The sequence below is a fragment of the Pomacea canaliculata genome, linkage group LG1 (genome assembly GCF_003073045.1).
Source record: "Pomacea canaliculata isolate SZHN2017 linkage group LG1, ASM307304v1, whole genome shotgun sequence".
NCBI classification, from domain to species: Eukaryota; Metazoa; Mollusca; class Gastropoda; order Architaenioglossa; family Ampullariidae; genus Pomacea; species Pomacea canaliculata.
Window position 1 is genome coordinate 40,374,094 of NC_037590.1, and position 13,581 is coordinate 40,387,674.

The following is a 13,581-nucleotide window of genomic DNA, read 5'->3' on the forward strand; positions in this document are numbered from 1 at the left end:
TGCTTCGTACAGCTTTTTCATATGCATCATCTGTATTTAGACATGCAAAACGGTTAGATCTCTCATATATACCACCAAATACCTTTGACCGACTTCGTTAATACTTTCACAATTACAATGAAAAAACTATGATTATCGAGAAATAAGTCCTTAATTCAACTGTTTAAGATAACCAACTGTACATTTTCATGTTGAAATGATATAATTAAGCCATATATACAGCCGCCCTCGACCGACTAAGATAACCTGTAGCTATGTGAAATACCGTGATTCCCGAGAAATAAGTCGGCTGTTTGACTGCTGAAAATAATCTCGTGAAATGGAAGTTATAAGCACTGGTAATATATGATAGCGTGTTTTAATATCAGTGAAACATAAAAGTGTGGTCAGAATTGTGTGTTCTGATCATGCTTCGGCCACGCCCCTTTTTCTCTGTACGAGGTCACTTGCCGGAAGTGGTTACCCTTGACGTCATAACCAAGGGTTTGACCACCGAAAATGGCGGACCTAATAATGTCGTGTTGTATCAGCGAACACGAAAAGTCGCAACGCAGCAGAAGTCGAGAAATTGACAAAAATCTATTGAAAGAAAGGATCAATTTTAGAAGGACAGTTCGAATTCTTCTTCTTGGTGCTGGTGAAAGTGGAAAAAGTACTTTCCTTAAACAAATGCAGATCATCTACGGACAGGACTTCGAAAATGAAGTAGTTCGCGAGACTTTTAAAGGTGTAATTTACAACAACGTAGTCAAAGGTATGCGAGTTCTCATCGATGCAAGACACAAACTCGGTATTCCGTGGGGCAATGACGCTTGTGCTAAAGACGCAGACTTCGTTTTTGCATACGACAGCAACACGAGACTTGACGAGCGCGAGTTCTCGAAGTATATTGAACCAATGAAAAAGTTGTGGACTGACTCTGGGATTAGAACAGCATTTGACAGACGGAGAGAATTCCAGTTGGTATGTGTTAAAGTGTGAACCATCTCTTTCTTTACATCTTTTTATACCCACCATCTTCTCTCCTTACTTTCTTGTGTACTTTTTATCACACTGACGCTTAATTTTTGGCTAAAGATGAGGTATACTGTATATAGTATACAGAATCGCAGAGTAAAAATTAACACCAAATCAGTCTGCAGCCGAGACAGAAATATGTTGGTTCCAGAGTATGCACATACTTTATCCAATAACTGGTGTTTGATATTTTTTCAGGGAGATTCATTACGTTACTTTCTGGAGACTCTGGATAGAGTTGGGAATCCGGTCAGTATACATATTAAATATACAATATGACTAATTCATTGATATTTATTGTATATTATTTTTAACTAGTAATTGTCTCGAATTTGTAATCACTTTTCCATGCCATATTTTCGTTTGGTAATTTTTTTTTAACCCACCCTGTCATATTATACCAGAGAATTCATAGCATTTAGCTGTTTTAAATAGGTCACTTTAGTTTTATTTGTTGTGAATGATCATGAAAAATTGTAAATCTGCTGTGATGCGCAACAGTCTAAAGCAAGGCTAAAAAGTCTTTTAGTAGGATGTGGTAAACAAAATAGCTGAAGTAGCTGTGGACGTAGCTGAATCCAAAACTATGAACACCAAGTCATTTGTTGACTTCAGGGTTTGCACCAGTTTGCATTTAAAATGCATGTACAAGAATCTGTTTTGCTTTCAGTCCATAACCATACTTTCTGTTGCTATATTTTCTCCCTCCTCTCCTTCACTGATTTTTCACTTCCATGCTATTGACATTTTCCTTTCACTGCCAACACAACTGGGACTGCTTGCTTAGTTTCATTATTTATGACTACAGTAGAATGGGAAATTTGAAAAAAGGTGCTCTGATCTTGGAGAACTTTATATATCTTTTATATTTTTGTGGAAATATCTGAATTTTTTCTGGTTAAAATATATAGATCTCTCAGTAAGGTTTTTTGCAAATTTATCACCCTAGATCTCTAAATAAATTGGTCAGTAAAGAAGATCTATAACAGCTGTGTAGGAACAGTACTCGTTAGATTGGTAGATACCTTGGTGTTAGCCAACCATGGAAAATAGTATTTGAAATATAATGGAAGGGAGATGAAGTTTATAATTTGGAAAAGATTTCCAGCTTTTTATGAAAATGCTTACATTAAGTTAAATAATTCTAAATGTCAGTATGAAAAAGTTGCCTGAAGATAATGCCGTGCCTCTACAAATGATTTCCAGATGTACATACCCAGCAAACTGGACATTCTACATGCACGCAAAGCCACTAAAGGCATCAGTGAGCACCACATTCTCATCAAGGGTGTCCCTTTCATGTTTGTGGATGTTGGTGGACAGCGTTCACAGCGACAAAAGTGGTATCAATGTTTTGTTGGGATTACATCCATTCTCTTCCTGGCCTCATCTTCCGAGTTTGATCAGGTCCTAATGGAAGACCGCAAGACTAATCGACTTCAGGAATCATGTGATATTTTTGAAACAATCATCAACAACAAGTCTTTTAGCAATGTGTCCATCATCCTTTTTCTCAACAAAATGGACCTGCTGCGAGAGAAAATTAAGCATGTCAGCATTGCAGACTACTTCTGTCAGTTTGAGGGAGACCCACAGGATCTAGACACTGTAAAGGCCTTTGAGCTTAGCTTGTTTGACAGTCGTCGTCGGGAGCGCAACAAGCCTCTCTTTCACCACTTTACTACAGCCATTGACACAGAGAACATTAAACATGTCTTCCAGGATGTGAAGGATACAATTCTGCATGATAATCTCCGCTCTCTTATGCTCCAATGAAACTGTTTCACTCAACTTTGGAACAAGGTACATCTTAGTGACAAATGGTTGTAAGCTTTTGTATAAAGAAATTATAAGGTGTCACAGACTTGTCTACGGTAGGGCTGAGGGAGAGGGAAGAATGAAAAGTAAAAAAATATGGGGTGGTGCTTGTCTTTAACTGACTTTTGACTTTAAAAAAAGGGTTTTTCAGATAGGTCTTTGACGAGGTTATTAAATTAGATGGTTAGATTATTTTGATTATTTTAATTAAATTTATTTCCAATGAATGATGTTAAACAGACTTATTTTCTGCTTGTTTTTAAGGTAATGTTATCTGATGATCATGCATTAACTACAGGACATTGTTGATTGAAATTTCTGCTGTAAACTTGAAAAGCATAAATGCATGTTCTACACTTATTTTACTGGTGTTTTTCATGATATAGTTTTGGTGCCATAAATTGATAAAAATTGATTTCTTTTGCTACTATGCCTCCATTTGATTAAAAAAAAAATCTGTGACAAGAAATGTGAAATTAAGCATCACGGGGATAAAAAAAAAATTCTAGAACAAATGCAGCTTAACTAGTTTGCTTTGCTTACCATTTTGGCTTTTTGTTTAACCCTGCCTAAAGAATTGTTAGCAGTTTTGAAGAAGGTCTGAGGAAAATCTTTTTTGTAGTTATTTAGGTAATGGGCATAAGTGCAACAAAATGCCCCTTCCATTTTGCATTCAGTTGAAAATCAAGGGTCAAGAGAAAACAGGGTTTGCTGTTATGGAAGAAAAAACGTGTAATTCTCTGAGCTCTGCATGTTTGTTATTATGTGACCTTTGGAGGTTCAGGTTAATGCTGTAAACCTTTAGAACTACACAATAAATTAGTAGTCTCCAACAACTAAGAAAAATGAAAGAATAATATCCACAGAGTTGATAGTTAACAAAATCTTTCTCCCTATTAAAAAAATAAATTCCCAAAAAGTGTGGTTCATATTGAACATAAAAACAAACTTACAATTCAGATGGTGCTGTTTAAACTTTTTATTTTTCAGTCTCTTTTGGGCTGGGTGAGGGCTATTGTTTTTCCTATACTTCATCAGACTATCATCTGTTCTCAAGAGTTGCAAGGGTTGTCTCTGCCCAGGTAATACAGACCTCTAGCTGTTGGAGAGTCTTGTTTTACTTTCAGGTACTTGGCAATTTATTTGATTTGTTGCTTTATTTACAAGTATAATCTGATGGCTCATCCAACAGTTTTTATGGTTAAGTTTACCATGGCATTGCAGCATATCATTCAGTCAAGGGATCTTGTATCTGTTTTTTATTTTTTCTTAGTACTCTTGGTATTATCTTGCTTGGACCAGAACATAAATATTACAAATCCTAAACACAATCATCTTAACTGACATTGAACCTAATTTTATGCTGAACCAGGTGAAGTGGGATGAGTGTTTTTACATACATATTTACAATACATTTTTAATTGTAAACACTTTTGCCTGTTCTTTAACCATCTTCAAGTCATTTTCTTTTAATCCCATGTTCAGTGCCTCCATATTTTTCTTGGCATAAACCTTTTGTGTGTCCAGTTTTTGTTTCCTCACCCCTGATGCCCCTGCTTGTGTCATATTTATCTTACCCTTTCCTTGATAGCGAAGGAAAACATTTCTTGTTAACCCATATCTCTATCCTTCTCTTATCTCTCACTGGAAAGTTTAAAGGATGTCAAAAATTTACCAGGAAAGGTTTTATCATTTTTTCATCCATCAAAAATTTACTACGAAAGGTTTTATCATTTTTCCATCCATCCATCCCTTACTCTCCTCCCTCACCACCACCTATATTTTCCTTTCTGACTCTATTGCTGATCTTGCTAGCTGGAGGAAAGGAGCCTATTGCCTATGTTAAAATATCTTGTTTCAGTGGAATTCTCATTGCTGGTACTTCAGTTCTTTTTGCTGGCTTGTTAGGTGGCATGTGAGCATGGTCAGCTAGCAGCATTGCCTAAGCAACCAGTAGCTTATATTGCTAAATATAGTTTTAAAAAAATGTTGTTTTCAGATTTTTTCACAAAATAGTATGAGTTTATGAATAGAGGTTGACCCATGTAGTATAAAAATGGTTTCTATTTCAAGGTGCTAGGACTTTTTTTCCATTTTTTTTAACCAGCCTTTTAAGGAGTTATTAGCATTATTTGGTTCTTTGCTACACCTACTAAATCAATACTTTTGTTAAGGTTTCAAAAAGGGTTAAATTTGAAGCATTTACAAGGGCTAAAGTCTGACTTTCTGTTGATGGATTTGCCAGTTTTCAAGGCTAGTTGCAAAGTGGTGTTATGCGAGTCAAGCTGCTTACTTTTATTGCTAGTACCAGCACTATTTTGAATTGCCCCTTGGGATCAATAAAATTGTATTGTGAAAGGTCAAGACTAGGCATGTTAGTTATCCTATCTGCTGGTAGGTCTAGAAGGTGATGCTGTAATAAACCATAAGCAGAAATTTGAGTGTAGTAATGCTTTGGCTGCAATTATTAGCTAGACTGCTGGTCTTGGCTGTCAGTTGACTGCAGTGAAAATTGGACTAGCTAGTATTTGTGATGGAAGTGTAGTTAATAGGAGGCCAAGACAAAATGGTGCATTGTAACTTAATTGTCAGAACATAAACCTAGTCAAAGGATCATTTGTATGGTATACTTATTCCTTTTAATGAAAACACATCATTATGAAGCATTAAAATTGCTTGTTTAGTTTCCTTGTTCTTTATTCAGGACATAGCTGCTCTCACTGAAAGCATGTTGTTGTTTTATACTATAGCCTGTGAATTGGACCATGCTTGTAAATACCCTGTGATGGGTAGTAGTATTTGCTGCTTCATAATCTTCTTACGTTTCACTGTGGTCGCAGTGGTTGTGGTTTATGTGCATCTGATGTTTTGTTCATAGGAGTTGTGAAGTAGGGGATTTGAGAAACTAGTGTTTACAAGGAAGTGGGTTCTTTATGCCTCAATGTTTCAGGTGTGTCACATTTAAGGAGTACTAAGGGCAAGTTTGAGGGGAAAAAATTAGGAAGGTAAAATACATGTTATTATGACCTAAACTTTTGTCAGCATCAAAACCAGCTGCCAATGTTTGCTAAAGAAAAAGAGATATCATTGAAACATAATATCTTTACAGGTGATGGACAGAATCATCTGTTGGTTATTTTAAGAATGTATGCATCTTTCCATTTGGAAGTATTTCTAACTACAGGTCTAGTCAGGAAGATGCTCTTTTTTTTTATATATATATATATTAAAAATTCTTGGAACCTAGTCAGATCTTTGCTCTATTGTTCTTGCAGTTCTTTTTTTAAATCTAAACTAAAGCATAAAGCTAGACAACTGCTTGCTAAAATGTACGGTACCATTACATTGCTCTTTTGAATTGACACATGCTTGCATCTGATATTATATTGCTGTTGTGGAAGAATTTGGGATTGTTAGAAGGAGACACTGTGTGAGAGAAAGACTGTGTATTTGTTCTAACTGTAGTCTACATACAAAATTGAAAGACCCTCAACTCCTTTTTGCCCATCAAAAAGTACACTGCTTTGTATAAAGATGCAAAAAGAAAATGCTCAAAAAACCAATGGAAGAGAAAGATAATAAAAACTTTTGATTGCAATGACAAAGATGATTTGTAGATTATTCATACTTTTGTAAGAATTGTTTTAAGTTGTGGTGTTTACCTTTTACATACGGATTATGGCTTTTCTTTGGTACATGAGGGAAGATGTCTTTTCGCTGAGAACATTTGTTTGTACGGGGGATGTAATGATCAATCAGTGAAAGATTCCAAAGGTTAACATCTCACACTTAGCCATTACTGGCATAAAGTTGAATTGGATGTTTTTCCTCATTATCCTAGTTTTATGTAAAAGAGAGAGAGAGAGTGATCAAATTTTTTAGTGTGACTGATACTATGACAGAAAACGGAATGTGTGCAGCTGATTTTTTTTTTGTTTTTGTTTTTGCATAGGATGTGTGGAAAATAAAGATTGCTGCAAAATCAAGAGCTTAACTCTTTTCCACAAAAAGTGCTATCGATGTTACGCACTTGACTTTATTGAGGGGGAGGTGGGTTCTCTTAACTTTGGCAGCCACTGCTGATGTTGCTACAGTTGCATCCAGCTGTTTCTGGTAACTGCCACAAACCTGTTGTATGTATTTAGAGATAAATACATCTCTGATAAATACATCCCATTATTCTAAAAGTTCTGTATTAAAATCTGGAATGCATATTTTGTTTAAATCATTTGGCCTCATGTTTTTATTCAATTCAATTCAATACAACTTTATTCATCCACAAGGGCAATTATAGGTATGACGACACGCCAGCTCACTAGAGGGAAGATTATGTGAGAGATTAAAGGGAATAGATTCTGGTGACATACACACACACATGTGCACACACACCCACTCATATAAGCATCATAGATTTTCCTACCATGCATTAATCTGAAGAATTGCTGTTTTATCTACCCACCCACTTCTTCACTTAACCTTTAGCCTCTGTGTGAAGATGCAGCTTCAACTTAACAGTATAGAGGTTTGCAGATTTGGATAATCCTTGACATTGTATTAAACTTCCTGTGTTCATGACCACAGTAACTGGCTTGTTGTTGTTGATGATATTTTTCTGTGGCTTCCCTGATAGACCACAAACCAATAGTCATCTTGTACAGGAAAACAAGTTTCCTAACATTCTTTCAAATGTTTTAAGTTAAGTGTCAAAACTTAGCACAGCATATATTTTCCTGTGCAGCTGTTATTTCATGCATTTTGGTCCAGGATTGGGAAAGAAAAAAGTCTGCTACAAAAATTGAGACCAGCAAAGAGTGTGTGTTTGTGTGTGTGCATATCTGATATAACAAAAACTATAACTGCATCTTTTTTTCAGTCCAGTGATATGTAATGCTAATGTTTTGCATACTGTTATATAAGATGCAGTCTTCTGTACACCCATGCCTTTTCTGTGTGGTGGACTACTTGAGTGGGCAGGGGAGGTTGTGGTATGTATTTTTTAAAATCCTATTTTGTGTCAACATGAGACTTTACAGGTATACTGAAAAGGCCTTCACTTCTGCTGATGTAGTTTGTTGTTTTTTTTTCTATCTACTGCTGCTGTCGCTGTTAGAAGTGGCTGCTGCTGCTGTCATTAAGAACAGATGTTGAATTTCAGTCTCACAAAAATGGAATAACTTCTGCTTCTATGCAAAATGAGGAAAGCATTGAAAGGATGCGCACAAAATTTGTTCACCTTGTTAATTTTATACAATGCATTCATTTATGCCCTTTAAAAGGCTGTTGATATGTGATTTAAACCTATGCCTGTACATTGTACCCATTCCTATCACCAGTCTTCTTAATAAGAGATATGTGCTTTCAGAAGCAGGGATCATTCATTACGTGCAGGAGAGATAAAGCTATTTTTTTAATATTATCTGATAAAGGTATAGTATATCAAAGGTAGCAGCTTTTCTGTTGCTGAATTCTACAAGGTTTTGTGCAGACAGGAAAACATGCATTGTGATTGGTTGGGATGTATGAGATTCTGCAAATATATGAGGCAGATCAAATCTTGTGCTCAAAGCACACCTAACAGGTTTTTGATTTGTTTTGGAATAATGATGTCAGAACAGTTACTAAACTCAAAATATGACTTTTGAAGACATGGATCATGAACTCTATATAAAATTCTGTATTTATTTTATGGCTCTTCCACCTCCATTAAACTTATTTGTATCATACTTGTCAATTTTATTTAGAAGATCAAGAATTTGATTAAGCATATGGCTTTTTAAAAAAGCTGGAATTTTTCATTTCATTTTCACTTAAAGAAATGCTTGATTTCTCAAAGACTTGAAATGATTTGTTGATGCGATGCTCATACTGTAGTTATGCATGAACAAGTATATAGTTCTGTGTAACCAGAAATGTAAATAGAAACACCCTTCTCTTGGGTAAGGCAATGCTGCAGTTTGTATTGTTATGATGTTCGTAACAGCTGTTATTCTCTTTACAGTCATCTTAATCAAAAGCACTTATTATGTTTTCTTCCACTTTACCTGGTATTTTTGTGACACAAGTCACCTGTAATCTTTGTTGTTAGTAGCTTTTTATATTGTACATCTCAACCTCAAGTTGTGGGGCGGGGTTGTTGTATGCATGTCTGAATGTGTGTGTGAAGGAGAAATTTATTGAAAGGGACATAATAAATATTTTGTTTGTAAATTACTGTAAAAATTCACATTTATTTTCCTCTTTTCCATTTATGCTTGTACAATTTCAAAGAGTGAAACCAAGGTTGTAAGAATTCTGTGCTCAGTTTATGAATGTTGTTACAGGTTGAATGTTTTATATGTTGAGGTGAGTTTTAAATACAAATGTCCTTCATTGATTAAAATGGCACTGAATGGTAAAAAGACACTTTGAAAAAGGGTGTGCAAAAATTAGGTAAGAACTTGTTACTAAAACAAAAGTAGAAAAATTTTCCTGTCTACATTCAGGTTAATTTTTAGGGTTTAAACCCAATGTTGACAATGTTTAAATCATGTATGTGACCAATATCTGCTGTTCATATTCTTATTTGGTCAAAATCAGGTCAGATCAGACTTCATTTACTGTATTCCTGAAGTGTGCTAGCAGAAAGAGAAGCCAACAGCAGCTTCACCTGCTGATCTGTTTGCTTGAATGGGGAGGGCAGATGGTGTTTTCACAGATGTAGCCCCATTATGAACAGTGGAGCGTGCAACTGTGTTGCTTGAAGTGGGTTTTGTGTGACATTTGTTGAGTTGCTAGAATAACCTGCTGGCCACTTGAGACTGTGCTTGACAAGGAATGTGTGCACACATTTTCCGCTTCCAGCCATGCTTGTAGAAACCAACCAGAGTTTAACTATTTCAAGAACCTTGGACCAAAACAAATAAATGAATATTTCATTTTGCTTTTCAATAAAGGTGGGGTGGGGAAAGGATGTTTACAAAGGATTTTTGTATTTTATATTTTATCTTCAGTTGAGAAATAATCGTCATCTACCTTGACTTGTCATTTCTTCTAAGTCTGAAACAAGATAAAGGAAGTAGGGAAGCTGGTCATTGTGCCGATTGATGTAATCGTTTTCAATTTTGATTCTTTATATTTTTCTGTGCAATAGCCCATTACTGCTAAGTTTTCTGTAATCCAGAAACTATGGCACTGGCATCATGGTCATGATAAGGTTCAGTCAGAAATATTTATGCATGGATACCTTGGTAGCAGGAGCAAATAAAAAGCTCTCACAGAAATTTGTAGGGTAGATCTATCTAGGATTTGGTGTATGCATTTTTATTGACTAATGTCAAAGCACATTCAACAAAAATTCTTTGATAAAGTTAAATTTTAATAAATGAAAAATTAGTTTATTAGTTTATATATCTGGCACTGCTTCTGCTGCTGTATTTTTCTGACTTAAAAGAGAAGGATAATTCACTGATTGTTCTGTCCAAAATTTGAACAGTATTCATTTTGGTTCCCACAGGCTTTCAGCCTTGAAAATACATTTGCCCCTATGAAGAAACAAAGCCTCAAAGGTCTTGAAACACTATTTGTTCCCTGTTGAAAATGCAAAGAGAAACACAGAGGCTGAGAATTGCCAATACTAACAGGTTATCAGTGTCAGTTTACATATAGTTTAAAACTTAATTTTCGGGTACATGAGTGTTTAAAAGGAGATTATTCTTAAAGGGTAAGATAAATGGTTTTTGTCTTTGATTTCACGTGCCCCTGCTGAGTATGCTCTTTCATTATTAAACACCTGTTCATATTTGTTTGTGTAAACAGTTGTCTGCTCAAAAATTCTTTGAGTTTTCACTAGTAATGCTACAGTGATCATTTTTCTTTGTTTATTTGTGCCTTTGGGCATGGCAAATGTAATAATATTAATAACAATACAAAGACATTGAAATGTTTTACTCATTGCGTACATGTGAAGTTTTATTGTGTTAGATGCATCAGAGCTGAGGCAGCCAGCTTGTTTCACTTTTTTAGTGTCTCTCTCGCACACATATATGCAGTTGCACGATATAAAAAAAATATTGACAGTAAATTGTAAGTGTAGTTATGCACTTAACAACAGAACAATAGACCAAACTCAACAAAATAGTCATGTCAGCTCCTAAGACTGTAAGTCGGGCTACCTTCACTCAGTGGGACCGATGGTTTAACTCTGAGCTGACCTCAGCAGGAAGATTGAGGCCTTTGGAGACAAGTCACTTCAGTGAACTAGGGAATATTTCTCTAAGTTCAAGGTTAAAGACCAACCTGAACGGTTTTCATATTTTTTTTTTTTTTTCCAAGATATCAGTAGATACAGGTGATATAAAACTCTCCGCCATTACTTTAGGTCTATTTCTTACTGCTCGTACTGTTCTATTTTCTAAAACTGAGTCTCACTTTAGATTCTTTTCTAGTGTCTATTATCTATTATTGCTTATATTCTCGAAATCTCTCTGAATTTTATAATTGTTCTTAATTTTTCCGAATCTCACTTCACCACCACTTTTGCTACATGACAGTACAGTTTGTCTACACGACTTCTCAGCATTGTTAAATTCCCTTGCTAGCCTTAAACTTCCAGCCTGTTTAACTGACATTTTGAGAAAACTTTCTCTTTGCTATGATTTGGTGAATGCTGACACCCCTCGAGACAACAGATTCGAATCCGTCGTTACCGTGCAGTAAACAGCACCCTTTGAAAACACCCACCACCAGCTCTGCCGCTCGTTGTTATTCAGGTGACTGTCCCTTGTCACCAAGTTCTGACAGATTCTTCTTCTGCCAAAGCTTGGCTGTGTGCTGTCAGCTGTCTACTGGATCATGTTTCCTCCACACGCCATGTGGACACTCCCTTCTGTAACGTGTGTAGTACTTTGAACATTCACAGCCATTGTAAACATTCTCTGAATCGTCATCAGCATCGGTGCGATCAAAGCACGAACTAATATCCAAATACACATCCTTGATCAAAGTGAACCAGTTAATCTCATCACCCGTTACACCTGCTGGAAACACGACCGACCAAAACATGGTCGTATGAGAACAGGAGACTGCCATGTTTCCCCCACACAACAACTCTACACTTGTCTCCATGTTGGGCTTTTCAACACCCAGTCTGTATCGTCAGCACGACAGTCATTGAAGCGAGTTGACAGAGTTTTTAACAGATCACCGCCTCGATATTTTCATCATCAAGGCGATGACAGCGCGTGTCGATCTCATTCCAGTGGGATTCTGTTTGAAATCATTATTCCGTCCTACACCTGGAGGCGGTATTGCTATTATCTACAAATCATCACTTGCCAAGTACTTGTCTTTTACTACTGCTTTATAGTTCCCACATATATCTTTTGAATGTGTTCAAGTATCTTTTTCGGCGCCCTATTGCTCGATACATCTATAGACCCCCTCCGAGTGCCAAGAACAAACTCACAGCCTCTGCATTTTTCGTGGAATTTCATGAGATGCTGGACTATAGTAATGCACTCAATGGACCTGCAGTGCTTCTTGGAGATGTTAATGTCCATTTTGACAACAGGTCTCATCCTGACACAGTAAAAATGTCAGAATTATTGCACACTTTTTGTCTCATCCAATCTGTTGTGCAGCCCACTCATAAAAGAGATCACATCTTGGACTGAGACATGCATAGACCTGATGACCAATTAGTACAGGCAGTACATCTGATCATTACTCTGAATAGATTGAACTTGATCGCAGATGCCCATCATAGGCGTCAGTTTTTAAACTCGCTCGTCCGTTACGCGGTGTTGATATAGTGGCATTCAAAGCACAACTGCAAATGGCCCTGCTTCAGCCACTCTCTGCTGAGCAACTTGACTGTGTTTTGTGTAGAGTTGTTGATGACCATGCCCCAATGTCTCGATGTCTGATGCGCCAGTCCAAACAGGCACCTTGGTATTCACAGATCCATGTTGAGCTCCATGACCTGAAGTGAATTTGCCGGTGAGCTGAGCGTGTTTGGCAGAAGACTGGACTTGCCATCCACAAAGAGACTTTAAATGCCGCGAAGTGAAGCAAAATGTGTCAACAAAGGCAAGACTTCATATCTTCAGGCCCAAATAAATAATTGCACCTCCTCCAGAACACTTTTTGACATGCAATTGCCGCCAGTGTTTTGTGACTATTTTGCTAACAAGATTTTGGACATTCAATCATCCTTGGACTCAGTAAAGGTGCCCTACAGTATCTCCTTTGATACTCTTCTGGGATGCTCTCTGACCAAATTTCGACTAGTCTCTGATGATATAAAGCAATTATTCTGAAAGCTGAGCCAATTGCCAGTTAGACTCAATACCCACAAGCCTTCTTCTTGAGTGCTTAGATATTTTACTGCCTTGTGATAAAGCCTTATTTGCTGGCTCAGTGTAAAAAAAAACAATTCTCCCCCCACCCCCAACACACCTCTCCAGAATTGTTTAGACAAAACGCCTCATTTGATGATTTTCACCAATTGTTTTACATTCATAACAGGGGCACGCTAGTTATTTGAATGCTGCCAGGTCTTGCTGTACATACAAAATATGTGTATGTTACAAAGAATGCAAGTTCACATATTGCAAAGAAAGAATGCAAGGGTGTGCCTTCTGGGTAAGGTGTTGCCTTTCAGGTCAGAGGCATTTAAACTGCATCATGAAAACAGGCCTTGAGTAGCTGTCTGGCATTCTTCAAAATGAACTTGCATTTACATTCCTCTACATACATTTAAATAGACCC

General features: G+C 36.7%; 1 protein-coding gene across 1 annotated transcript; it reads left to right on the top strand.

Annotated features, from left to right (window-relative positions):
- Nucleotides 1–462: 462 nt before the first annotated feature.
- Nucleotides 463–10,760, top strand: LOC112567820 (guanine nucleotide-binding protein subunit alpha-13-like). The gene is made up of 3 exons (XM_025244671.1): nt 463–963; nt 1,216–1,266; nt 2,224–10,760. Exons 1-3 carry the CDS (start codon nt 499–501, stop codon nt 2,791–2,793), a joined length of 1,086 nt encoding a protein of 361 aa, XP_025100456.1. The 5' UTR covers nt 463–498; the 3' UTR covers nt 2,794–10,760.
- Nucleotides 10,761–13,581: the final 2,821 nt, after the last annotated feature.

Excerpts from the sequence above, each read along its gene's own strand:
- LOC112567820 (XM_025244671.1), top strand. The coding sequence starts at position 499 with ATGGCGGACCTAATAATGTCGTGTTGTATCAGCGAACACGAAAAGTCG. Across the intron at positions 964-1,215 it reads GACGGAGAGAATTCCAGTTG|GGAGATTCATTACGTTACTT; the intron begins GTATGTGTTAAA and ends ATATTTTTTCAG. Across the intron at positions 1,267-2,223 it reads TGGATAGAGTTGGGAATCCG|ATGTACATACCCAGCAAACT; the intron begins GTCAGTATACAT and ends AATGATTTCCAG.